The following is a 13,543-nucleotide window of genomic DNA, read 5'->3' on the forward strand; positions in this document are numbered from 1 at the left end:
TGTGGTCCTTATGAAGACAATTGATCAGGAAATTGTTTTTTTTTGTCCTTGGTAGTACAAATTGTAGAGGAAGAGGTGCTGAAAGCTTATGCATTTCTCAGGCATGACATACTCAGGCACTGAACTGGTAGTTATCTGGTAGCAGAGACGTTAATGTTATAGATAGCTCTGTCCTGGAAGTGTCAAGAACATAGAACAGTACAGCACATGAACTGATCCTTCGACCCACCATGGCTGCACCAATCTTGATACAATTCTAAACTAATCCCATCTGCCTGCACATGGTCCATATCCCTCTGTTCCCTGCTTGTTCATGTGTCTGTGTAAATTCCTCTTAAATGTTGCCATTGGCAGCTCTCATGGTACACATTTCAGGCACCTACCAATCTCTGTTTAAAAACAACCTTGCCTCTCACATTTCCTTTAAACTTCCTCCTCTTCCTTAAACCTGTGCCCCAGTGTTGCCTGAATAATCCAGTCAGAACAAGATCTAAATCATGTGCCTAACATGAGCCCTGTGGATGGATGATAGGCATTGAGGAGTTAGAAGGTGAACTATATATCACCGAGCATCCAGCCATGGTCTGTTACTCTGCTCTTACTAATTTTGATATGATTTTTCCTGGTTGGGCTTATGATCAATGTTGGTATGGGAGGAGATTTACTCATGTTTGTGACAGGAAAGATTAGAGGGAGGTCAGTAAGGTTTAAGGCAGTCATTACTTGGCATTTAGGTAACTTGAATGTTGCCTTCCATTCCCACGCTGTTATCCAGATCCTACTGTTAGTTGGTACTGGCTGTTTCATTAACACAAGAGTTGTGAATGGGACTGAACATTATACAGTCATCATCAAGCTTATCCATTTCTGACCTTATGATGGATGGAGCTGAATTGGAAGGGGACTAATATACTGGCAGGGAGATTTGCTAGAGCTGTCCAAGAGGATTTAAACTAGTACGGTAGTTGGAAGGAGGGAGGTGGATGGGATAGGGGTGGGGGTTGGGGGGGAGGGGTGGGTGGGATAGTGAGGAAAGAGATGAGTTTGAGACTTGTACAGTTGAGAACAAAAGTGAGTCAAACGGTCAGGGCAGGCAGGGACAAAGCAAAGAACAAAGTAGGACTGATAAATTAAACTGTATTTACTTCGATGCAAGAGGCCTGACATGGAATGCAAATGAACTCGGGGCATGGTTAGGAACATGGGACTGGAATAGTTAGTAAGTTTGCAGATGACACCAAAATTGGAGGTGCAATGGACAGCGAAGAAGGTTACCTCAGAGTACAATAGGTTCTTGATCAGATGGGCCAATGGGCTGAGAAGTGGCAAATGGAGTTTAATTTAGATAAATGCGAAGTGCTGCATTTTGGGAAAGCAAATCTTAGCAGGACTTATACACTATGGTAAGGTCCTAGGGAGTGTTGCTGAACAAAGAGACCTTGGAGTGCAGATTCATAGCTCCTTGAAAGTGGAGTCACAGGTGGATAGGATAGTGAAGGTGTTTGGTACGCTTTCCTTTATTGGTCAGAGTATTGCGTACAGAAATTGGGAGGTCATGTTGCGGCTGTACAGGACATTGATTAGGCCACTTTTGGAATATTGCATGCAGTTCTGGTCTCCTTCCTATCGGAAAGATGTTGTGAAACTTGAAAGGGTTCAGAAAAGATTTACAAGGATGTTGCCAGGGTTGGAAGATTTGAGCTATGGGGAGAGGCTGATGGTGGTGATTGCTCATGATGGTGAGCAGTCTGATAAAGTAGTAGTTCGATTAAGCAACGTATTCTTCATTTTTAATCAAAATGTTCCATTCAGAATTCTGCTATCCATGTTCTCACTGACATGAAGTTCCATGTGGCCATCATCTCTCTTGTGTCAGTGCACACTAACCTCTTGGGATCTCTTTCTGGCTGTGTTTCACTCTGTGATGGTGATCTCTAATAAACCTGTGTGAAGTCACTGTACATAAAGCATGCTTTGTCTTCTATTTCCTCCATTCTAGTATTAGATTATGAAGCCAGCCCTCTCCTTTCAGCCTGAAGTTTGCTCTACTTTTTCTGCTTTGTTTTATCTCCTCACACATCTGATTGTAGTGTCCTGCTGTAATCTTCACTGCTTTCTCTTTCTTCTTGAAAAGCACTTTGGTTAGTAGTGGTTGCAATTTACGCCCAAAGGAGGATTTTGGAGTTTTGAATGTCTGCTGCCGTATTGAGGTATTTGAAGCTTAATTGCAAAGTTTAAACAGTGATATTTTATACCTCAGCATGGTTCTGCTGTTCTTCGCCGCCGCGCTCTACAGTTGGAGGAGCTTACACTTGGGACAGAGTCAGCAGACACAGCTCGCATACTGAATGAACTGGGAGTTCTCTACTACCTTCAAAACAACATTGAGTAAGGAAATTTAATGAATGATTTATCATTGTGTGTCTGATTATCAACTACCAATAATGAAGATCAGAATAAACCTTGGATTACACCTCTTCTCAGTTCCTTAATTTCACAATGGCGTGCTCAGAATAGATTAGATTCCCTACAGAATGGAAACAGGCCCTTTGGCCCAACAAGTCCATACCAACCCTCTGAAGTGTAACCCACCCAGACCCATTCCCCTACTCTATCTTTACCCCTGACTAATGCACCAAGTACTATGGCCAATTTAGCATGACCAGTTCACCTGACCTGCACATCTTTGGATTGTGGGAGGAAACCGGAGAACCCGGAAATATACGTGTAAAATTGTACACATCTTATGTACTATTGATTATCCCTGCTCAGTGATGATATTTCTTAGTGTTTTAATGCAAATGTGGAATCTTGTACAGAACAATACTGAAAAATCTCAACCTTTTCAAAACATCAATTCCCTGTCTCCTCAACTTAGCCCAGCAAAGTGAGAATCTTCTCCCTGTCGGCATTCAAGAACAAACACCTGAACAGAGTCTGCTCAACCTCATCTGATACTCTAGAGATCTGGTGATAAAGTACTGTCAGTGTGGAGCCGAGTATTGCTCCTTAGTTCACAATCACATAAAATTAATAAAAAATATTAAGTAAAATGCAAAACGGCATGTTTGGTGATGATTTGAATGTATTGAAATATCCCCCAATCTCTGCATCCAGCTGCCTAAACTCCAAGTTCTAGAATTCTCTTTCTTATCATCTTTGCACGTCTGCTTAGTTTAAGATGCTTCTTAAAAATCCATCTGTGAGACTAACATTTCATAATATGTGGCTCAGTGTCCAAGTTTGTTCACCACACTGACCCCTGGGATGATGTAATTGTCTTTTTAGGGGAGGTTGAGGAGACTGAATGCTCTGGAGTTCAGAAAAATTAGGTGTGATTTAATGGCGTAACATGTTCTTACGAGGCTCAATAGGGAAGATGCAGAAAGAATGTTTTCTCGAGCTTTCACTTCTGGAATCAGGGGACACAGTTTCAGACTGTTGCCAGGGTTGGAGGGTTATTTTTCCTAGAGCATCAGAGGCTGAGGGGTGACCTTCTAGAAGTTTATAGGCATAGATAGGGTGAATACCAAAAATCTTTTCCACAGGATGGTGGAGTCCAAAACTAGTGGTTAAGTTTAGGTGAGAGGGGAAAGATTTAAAAGGGACCTACAGGGCAACTTTTTCACGCAGTGGGTGGTACGTGTATTGAATGAGCTGCCAGAAGACGTGGTGGAGGCTGGTACAATTACAACATTTAAAAGGCATCTGGATGGGTATATGTACAGGCAGGGGTTGGAGGGATATGGGCCAAATGCTGGCAAATGGGAATAGATTAATCTAGGATATCTGGTCAGTATGGACAAGTTGGACCAATGGGTTTGTTCCTGTGCTGTACATCTCTATGACTCTAACAGGAGGTAGTCCTATTGAGGACTGCGATGACAAAGGAATTGTTTTGCTCAGAGCCTGGTGAATCTTTGGAATTTTCTACCCCACAGCACTATGGAGTATATTCAAGGCTGAGATCGGTAGATTTCTAGATATTGAAGGTATCAAAAGATATGTGGATAGTGCAGGAAAATAGCTTTGATGTAGAAGATCGACGATGATGCAGTTGAATGTGGAACGTGGTTGATGGTCTGAATGGCTGAATGATATAACCCTATATGGTATGTGAATGCAAGTTGTGGTTGTGGAATAGAATTTTACTGAGTAATTTGTCCCTGGAAAGTTAGTTTGCAGAATATTTTCCCATTTGTATTGAAAACATGATGCTCTGAGATTCCGGTATCAAGCACAAAGCTGCTTTGATTGAGTGTGTCTCAGTGGGCTGGGGTGCATTCTGCTGAAAGGACAAGGAAAATGCCACATGCCATTGGTTGTGTATGCCATTGTCTATCTTCAAATAAGAATCTTGTCTCTAGTATAATAAAACTGTAAGGAAAATCTGTAATTGTGGAGTAAAATTGGTAAGCTGTAATGGTTCTCTACACTGGATTCAAAGCCTGTTACCAACCTAGTTTTTAGTTAATGTGTCAGGAATACAGCTACAGGCATCGCAGAAGATTTTTTATTTGTTTTTCTTTTACAATTTCAACATAGGACAGCTGAAATCTTCTTTAAACGTTCGTTGGAAATGAGGGAGCGGACCCTTGGTTGTGACCATCCTGACTGTGCACAGTCTTTGAATAACCTGGCAGCTTTATACAATGAGAAGAAGGACCATGAGAAAGCTGAGGAGCTGTATGAGAGGGCACTGGATATTCGGCGTATAGCCCTGGCACCTGATCATCCCTCTGTGGCTTATACTGTGAAACACCTGGCAGTGTTGTATAAAAAGCGAGTGAGTTAACCATACTGCAATGGATTGCAGAATTTTCGTTTTGAAAACTCCTGATCTCTGCGAACCTATGAACAGGGAACAAAAGAAGGCCACTTAGCCCTTTGAGCTTGCTTTGCTGTTCAATAAGATCATAACAGATCTGATTTTTAATCTCAACTCTATATTCCTGAATATCACTAATCTTTCATCCCTTCATTTCTGCCTTAAAATATTTAAAATGTTTATTTTCCCATGCATCTTTCAGCATCCCTGATGACATAGCCTTAAAATTGTAGATTGCATTTTTTAAATACAGTAAACTTGTTTAAGAGACCAGCAATTATGCCCATTCCTGATTGAGACTAAATCATATCCCCTATCCATATCTGAATATTGACCTCTTAAACTCCTATATCAATTAGAGTAGAAATGAATCTAAATCAAAAATGAGTGAATATTAGTGTTATGCTGCAGGAATTAGAAAACTAAAGAGGATTGATGTTTTGCAAAGAAAAGTAAATGTATTTTTAAATAATTTTATAATTTAATGATTTCATAATTTAATATAGCTGATCCCATAAATGAAAATTACTGATAATATGCTACAGACGAGAGAGTGGTGCTGGAAAAACATAGCAAGAATGAAGGGCTTTTGTCTGAAACGTCGACTCTCCTGCTCCTCAGATGCTGCCTGACCTGCTGTGCTTTTCCAGCATCACACTCTCAACTTTGATCTCCAGCATCTGCAGTCCTCACTTTCTCCTAGTTGACATTATGCCATAATCCACAAAGGGCCATAAGCATGTCTGTCTATTGGCGAAAGTCAATTGCTTATACATAGCTTGAAGGTCACCACTCTGCAAGTGTGGGGCAAGGCAAGGAGGCATGAAAGTTACTAAAATGTTGTGATTTACCCGAGGAACATTGGAATAGAAGGAGGTCAGCTGAATCTGTTCTGCTATTCAACAAGATTCTAACATTATTCTATAGCTGTCCTTGCCCCATATCCCTCAACACCTTCTGTTGATCTCAGTATTAAATTTAACAGATGGCTAGCATCAGTTACCAGTTGTGGAATGTATTTCTGAATTTGTGCTGCCCTTTGTTGCAAAATCGTTTCAGTAACTTCCCTTTTGAAAGATCTAGCTCCTGTTTTTAGTGTACATGCTTGTGCCTTAGAATCCCCAACCAATGGAATAGGTGCTCTCTATCTATAGTATCAGTTTCCTCTTGAAAACTTTGATCAAATCAGCCCTCAATTTTCATAATTCCAAGGGGTGCAATCTTTGTGTTTCTGTAAGGATCATTGAAATGTACTTGTGCAATTCACAAATTTATGCATTAGAATATGATGCTTATAAAATCCTAATTCACCTGCAGATTGTTTCAGGAATACAAAGTAATTCTCATATATTTCTCTTGAAATCACCTGACAAGATCACTAAGTTTTATTGACAGCTGGTAGTTTGGTAGTGCAGAACTTCAGTATTGCTGGAGAAAAAATATTTTGTCAATTTTTTTCGTTTTAGATTCATCAGGATAATTTGTAATGCAGTTAAATGTAATGTGAATACTAATTAAAAGGAAAACTATATTTATACTGTAGGAGAGGTACATTTGATGTTTACTGGAATTTTACAGTGTAAAAATCCATTGATTCTATTGGGACAATATTTAATGCTCATTTGTATATGTAACAGCAGATGGATTTATATGGCAGGATGTGAAAGTTTTTTGTCAAATGACTAGATTTCAAGGAACAAATAAATTACCATTGAGCTTGTAGCTTATAAAACCATCAAGTGCATGAAATATTTCTTGTTTTATTGTTGCCTTTAATACCAAAACAGTTTCCTAGCTTAGTTATCCTTGTCTGAATTTGCAGGGAAAATTGGACAAGGCTGTTCCTTTATGTCAGCTGGCAGTTGAAATTCGTCAGAAGTCCTTTGGCCCGAAGCACCCAAGTGTGGCAACTGCCCTGGTGAATTTGGCTGTTCTGTATTGTCAGTTGGTATGTGAACTGTTGGCCTCATGATACCTGGCTGTTACTCTGCTTTATGTTGTTGTACAGTTATATTAGATGAGGCTTAAGAAAGGTGAACAGAAAAAAAAGTAGATTTCAGGAAACTTACTAATACAGGTGGTTTTGAATAAAACACCGAGGACAGGGGGATGAAAATCCTTATTACTGTGCAAATGCTGCATGTGGACATGACTGTTATCACAAACATTATTGTGAGGGGCAAGGCTCTAAACTTTCAGTCATGTATTCGAAGTCTGGGAAGGAGGGAACATCAGGGCATATAAAACAAACATGAGCAATCAGGAAGGCGAGGCCAAATAATAAGAGCTGATATTGAGTTACTGCCTTGCAGCAAAGCCTCACCTATCTGGAGTACATATCCCGAATTTGAACATTCACCTCCCATAATTTTCTACATTTTACAATAAAGATATCATCCTATGGGAGGGCTCTTGTGGGTGCAGTGTTAGTGTCTGTATCTTTGGAGAAGAAGGCCAGGATTCATGACCCACCTGCTCAAGAGGTGGGTCATACCATATCTGAAAAGAGTGACTAAAAATATCTTTAATAGTGTGGGAAGGTTGCTTGTGCTTGCAAGATGTCAAATGTATAAAAGTTGTAATTCTTGAAATAGTGGCCTATTATCTCAGATCCAAGAATCCAGCTGACACTAGCTAACTAGGAAGTCTTTTACCAGTTGCTCTAAAAACACTAGTTACTTTACAATGTATTCTTTGAGAACATGCCTTGCATCATGGATGATTTGCCAAGTGTAAACAATTGGATGTGGAATAAATAATCTAGAGTGTAAAATAGATCATTTATATGACACACAATTTCATAAATTGAGGTGTGAACAACTTTGGTGTAAAAGCAATCTTTAATCCTTTAACTTTAAAAAAAATCCATAAATGTGTCACATTTCCCCACAGAAAAAACACGCTGAAGCTTTACCACTGTATGAACGTGCTCTGAAAATTTATGAGGACAGCTTGGGTCGTTCTCATCCCAGAGTGGGAGAGACACTGAAGAATCTAGCAGTGCTCAGGTAACAGCTGCACCGAGCATGGTCTTTATAGTTGTCAGAAATATATCACTGCTGTGAGTTTGTTTTAGCTTGGTAACATTATGCTAGTGCCTGGCATACTGTGTACACTTGGTACATTGTCATGCTACATCTCAAATACTGAAATATGGCACAACAGAATTTCCTGAAGTTTTACTTGGCTGAGGGTGGAAATGAGTGAAGCTGCAATTTTGCAAACCCAAGTAGCGATTTGACAACCTTGATTAGGTTTTTGATTAGTAAAGGGATCAAGGGTGATGGGGAGAAGGCAGGGGAATGGAGTTGAGGGAGTGAAAAAACAGCCCAATGTATTGAAATGTAATTGTCAGGATTGACATACATGTGAAAGTGTGTAGGAGGACAGATTGGGACCACCTTGTGCAGGAAGATTGAGAGTCGGGGAGAACAGGATGTCCATGTATTATACACATAACGATAAACAAATTCTACAGAGTAGAAATACTACCAGAAAAGCCACTTTAAAAAAATCTAGGTATTCATGTAGTTTTGGTGTTTCTAACTGAACTTCAGTTGAACTAAGATCGGGTGCTGTTGAAAACCATGGATATGAACTTGTGACCTATAAAGTTACAGCTCAGAGGGCAGTAAGGAAAAGGATGCAAAGTGGAGAAACTTGTAAAAAAAAATGTTTAATTTGATATTTGCAATATTAAATAGTTTTCAGACACCCTTTCACATCAATGTACCACAATACAAGACTGATGTTATTTTGCAATTTACAGTTATGAGGAGGCCAATTTTGAAAAAGCTGCTGAGCTATACAAAAGAGCAATGGATATTAAGGAAGCTGAGGCGTCAGTGCTTGGTGGAAAAGCTCTTTCAAGACATTCATCCACGGGCGACACTTTCAGCTTAAGAAATGCGCTGGCTTCTAATCCCTACCTAGAACTGGGATACAGATGACTCATGGATAGAAATGGACTGCAGAACCTGTAAATATGAAAAATATTGGGACAAAGTGATATTGTTATTTCCGTTTTTACAGCTGCCTTGATCTCAATATGCTATGTCAAGCCTGAAATGGAGTTATATTTAAATTTGCAGCGGTAATTTCTAAGAAACTGAAGTAATCATGTTAGGAGATACAAGTTGCATAAAGAAATTTATCAGAAAGAAAAATTAGGTTCAAGCAGTAAACTGTGACAATGGAAAGCAAAGTCCTTTCAGCTAGTAACTGGCATCATGTTACCCTACAGGTGTCCTGAGTTAGCAGAACACATTTGTAAATGAAGATTTCATTACTGAACAATAACACTGCTTGGAGAAAGCAACAAAGTTTTCTGTGAGCAACATTTGAGGTTTTTATCAGTGCTGATTTTGTTTTTATTCCAATTGAGTATAAATTTGTCTCAGTCTTAAACATGATTAAATATAGCAATGTTAAATAACCTCCTTTCTTTGAAAGGAAAAACATTTTTCAAGGAAACCTAAACTAATACTTCCAAAATAAAATTCCACAGATCACCTTGAAGGAGAGTAACAAGATAATAACTGTACAAAAGAATGTTGATGTATTTTTTTTAGTTGCTGCAGGTGAAAATTCTTTATATTATTGAAAATGCAGTATTGTGAAGCAAAACACAGCTGCTCATTTCAGTGATATGCTCAATACCTCAATATTAAATATAGGACATAAATATCTGGCTCTCATGCCATTTGCCAAGGAAACCCTCACCCCACAACGAAGGGAAAGGTCCTTTTGGCCAATACAACTGTCTTTGTGAGCTCATTCAACACTTCAGATGCACACCTTCCAATGCTCATCCAAAACTCCGCATCCTCCATCTGTTCAACAAAGTATCCTGTTCAACACTAACCTTGCTGACCTCCAATGACTGGTCATCCTACAGCACACTGCCTCCAGAAATCCCCCACCTTGTCTCCAATTCGGACCAAGTGACTTCACCCAAGTGACTGCTTGCATCCTCCAGTTTACAACTGCTCTTGTAGCCTGTGTAAGGGACAGTACTGAGGAGCTGTAAGCCACTGGGAGTTAATAAGTGTAAAATCGATTGATTAACTGGAAACTCATGAAAGGTATTCTTTGCACTAAGGGGGACTGCAATAAAGACTCAACAAGTTAATAAATTTATAGGAGGGATGTGTAATTGACAAGCTACTTTCAATGTAGACAATTGTGACGTGATACATATTGGTGAGAGTAACATAAACTACGTGGCTCTTGAGAAATGAGTAGAGTGAGAAAGGTACAAAGGATTCTAGGGGATTGATTCACAGCATTATAAATAACAACATAGGGTTAAGCAAAGGTTAATTAGCAACACAGGTTAATAAGGCTTTGAAAAAATGTGAAGCATGAAAGTTCCCTTCCAGAAGAGGGTCAGAACTGAAAGTACTGAGAGTGTTAAATTTATATTGAATGTTTGTTAAGCCACAAGAAGAATGGGATGAATACTGAAGGAGACTTCATGTTTAAAAAAGGAAATTGGGGCACTCCTTGGAGAAGGTGGAAATAAGAAATGACACACCTTAGCAAACCTGAGAAATTATAATCCAAAAGGCTGAACAGACCAGAGCTCTGGTCCTGAAGAGAGGTGATCTGACGTGAGATTTTTACATTTATGGAGTTTGACAGAGCAAAGAAGATATTTCCACTTGTGGGAAAATCTGAAAGTGATAAATTCATATATTTTCTAATAAATTGAACGAGTCAGTAATCAAATCTAGTGAAGGATTTGAGAGAAACTTCTTTACCCAGAGAGTAGATAGAATGTGGAATTCTCTGATAGTATTTGAGGTGAATAGCAGTTATTTTTAGAGGGAAAAAAGGAGTGATGGGATACATGCAACAGGTTAGATAATCCCAGAGTGGGATAAGCATAGTGGATGGTAAAGAGTAAAGTTTACATTGCAGTAGTGTGTACACTGACCTGACCTTTGCAGTTTCTAATTCCCTAGTGAGTTCTAACTTTGCCTTGCTACCACTTTGTCTCACGGCATCTTTTCTCACCTTCAGAAGTGACTCCGACTTACCTCTAAAGTATACACTCCCTTTTTGATTTGGTCTAACCGCTGAAATGTGAAGTAATCTGGAGCATTGTTACATTATCGTCCTGATGTTGTCCTTAATCTTTTGTGCAGCAGATGTGCGAAAGTTTAAAGTCACAAAGTCTTGCAACTGCCTGAATTTTGAGTTCCATTGTTGTTGTGGACTGTTTCCCTTCAAAGCAAACCTGAGACGGTACAAGGGGAAATGTGGGTAAATGTGCCTTGATTGAAAATTGCCAATAGGCAAAAAAACGGTTAATTTTTTAAAGTTACATGTGAAGTATTTAGATTTATAGTGCAATGTAATGTTATCCTACTGTTTGAGAAATAAGCTATTAAGTCCTGAAAATACAGTATTGTAAATGAAGTTGTAACAAAGAATTTGAAATCTATTTACCACTCTAATGACATGGTATAATGCACAGCGCATTTATTATTTTGGTGCAGAACTTGCGATGCAATCAATCTGATGTAACTGGATACATTAAAATTCACTCAAACTATCCATCCATTGTAGTATGTTAAGCTTCTAGATTGTTTTACTGGAACCAAGACTGTTTTCTGCAAGTTCTGGATAAAGCCTATCTGCTGCTAAATTTTCCAGAAAAGATTACCCTGGACAATTATGATAAATCTTAGACTGGCCAGCAGGTCTAGAACTTGAGAAGTGCTTTAAAAGAATAATGTTGTTAGAACAACATAGAGCTGTGCAGCACAGGAGCAGGCCCTTCGGCCCACGATATTGTGCAGAACATAATGTCAAATTAAACTAATCCCTTCTCCTTGCCCTTGGTCCATATCCCTTCGTTCCTTGCATATTCATATTAGTACACTTTTGAGCATGTTGTGGTCACTGCATTTTCTGTGGATTTTGTACTGTCTCAGCTCTCAGTAGTGTTGGACATCTTTACTTGTACTCTTGGAGGCTGCAGCATTTCACTTAGGCTACTATTCTGTGTTGCTGGTATCCCATGTTTGTCCTTATTCTAGAGTAAGACACTCGCTCTCTTCAGCACTGTTATTTATGCTGCTATACAGTTGCTTCTGCTATAATGCAATAGTTCTATTCTTGGTCAATTCTGTGTTATAAGAAAATAATTTAATAGCAGCACCATTTAAACAAATGAAGCCTGAATCATATTATGATCAATACATACTTTAAACATCCGCGCTATAGAAAGTGTCCCCAGTTCGCCAATCCCGTTATAGTGAATTCACATTAACACAGTGTGCACTATTAGCAGAGTGACCTGTACATAACTGAATGCTGCACTCTAGTAGTGCCTTACTTCTGCTTCCATAATGTGGTTCTCACTACAATGCTGTGTAGTGCTTTTCTCTCCTGCTGTCAGAGTTGTGTCACTGTTTACATATTTAGCAAATTCAAAGCAGGTCAACCAGCACCAGTAGGAAAAACACAAATGGGTCAACATTTCAGCTCCAGGAACTAATTTGCACAATGGTCATTTCTCCACAGTCCTGCTGAACGTTTCCAATTTTTGTTTTCAGCTTCTTATGGGCGGCATGGTGGCTGAGTGGTTAGCAGTTGCCTCGCATCACCAGGGACCTGGGTTTGATTCCTGTCTGTGTGGTATTTGTACATTTGCCTTGTGTCAGCATGGGTATCTTCCCACGGTCCAAAGATGTGTCAGTTAGGTGAACTGGCTATGCTAAATGACTGGTGTGGACATGTTGGGCCGAATGGCCTGTTCCCACTCTGTAGGGATTTTATGATTCTTAATAGCCGCAGTGTATTGCTCTATTATGGGAATAAGGACTATTGTGATGCAATGGTAGTGTCCATACCTCTGGGCCAGGAGACCCAGGTTTAAGTCCCAACTATTCCAGAGATGTCCCCTAACATCCCTGAACAGATTGATTTGAATATACCTATTGCTGGGAAAAACTACAGCCTAAGATTGTCTAATGATGTATAGGACACAATGGTTCTCATGTTGGCCTGTTACTTTGACAAAAAATCCAGTGAGAATAGATGAACATTCTGTAGCCTTGATGTTTCTTGAAAATATTACTATAAAACCATTCTCAGTTAGAGATGGGAGAACCGATACTGCAACCATCGATGCAAGGAGCAGGCTTTATCAACCGTTACAGTCTCCCTTCGTTCCATTGTCTTTGTGATCATGAGGTATCGGCGAAAGCAGCGAGATAACTTAATGTTCAGCTCTCTCCTCTGCCACCTTTATGGCTGCTTGGACCAGATTTACAGTTCACCACTGAGTCATCAGGAATCTAATTTGAGCAGATTCTGTGGAAACATTATCAAACATTAGCCTGACTGTCCTTCAAACTTAAGAGTGCAGGCCCTTGGGCCCACAATATTGTGCAGAATATAACGCCAAATTAAACTAATCCTTTCTCCTTGCTCTTGGTCCATATCCCTTCATTCCTTGCATATTCATATTAGTACACTTTTGAGCATGTTGTGGTCACTGCATTTTCTGTGGATTTTGTACTGTCTCAGCTCTGTGGTGTTGGGCATCTTTATTTGGACTCTTGGAGGCTGCAGCATTTCACTAGGCTACTATTCTGTGTTGCTGGTATCCCATGTTTGTCCTTATTTTAGAGTAAGACACTCGCTCTCTTCAGCACTGTGTTTATTTATGCTGCTACAGTCGCTCCTGCTATAATGCAATAG

General features: G+C 39.5%; 1 protein-coding gene across 6 annotated transcripts in view; it reads left to right on the forward strand.

The window, feature by feature from the left end:
* nphp3 (nephronophthisis 3) overlaps positions 1–11,364 on the forward strand; it is a 69,540-nt gene extending 58,176 nt beyond the window's left edge. For 5 of the 6 annotated variants that reach the window (XM_060849796.1, XM_060849794.1, XM_060849793.1 and 2 more), the window contains exons 24-28: positions 2,261–2,388; positions 4,546–4,786; positions 6,651–6,776; positions 7,721–7,836; positions 8,598–11,364. In XM_060849796.1, the coding sequence (XP_060705779.1) occupies positions 2,261–2,388; positions 4,546–4,786; positions 6,651–6,776; positions 7,721–7,836; positions 8,598–8,778 (792 nt within the window). In that variant the 3' untranslated portion in view covers positions 8,779–11,364. The remainder of the gene's footprint in view (positions 1–2,260; positions 2,389–4,545; positions 4,787–6,650; positions 6,777–7,720; positions 7,837–8,597) is intronic. The other variant, XM_060849799.1, reaches the window with a different exon arrangement.
* The last annotated feature ends 2,179 nt before the right edge of the window (positions 11,365–13,543 follow it).

The sequence above is a fragment of the Hemiscyllium ocellatum genome, chromosome 34 (assembly GCF_020745735.1).
Source record: "Hemiscyllium ocellatum isolate sHemOce1 chromosome 34, sHemOce1.pat.X.cur, whole genome shotgun sequence".
NCBI lineage: Eukaryota > Metazoa > Chordata > Chondrichthyes > Orectolobiformes > Hemiscylliidae > Hemiscyllium > Hemiscyllium ocellatum.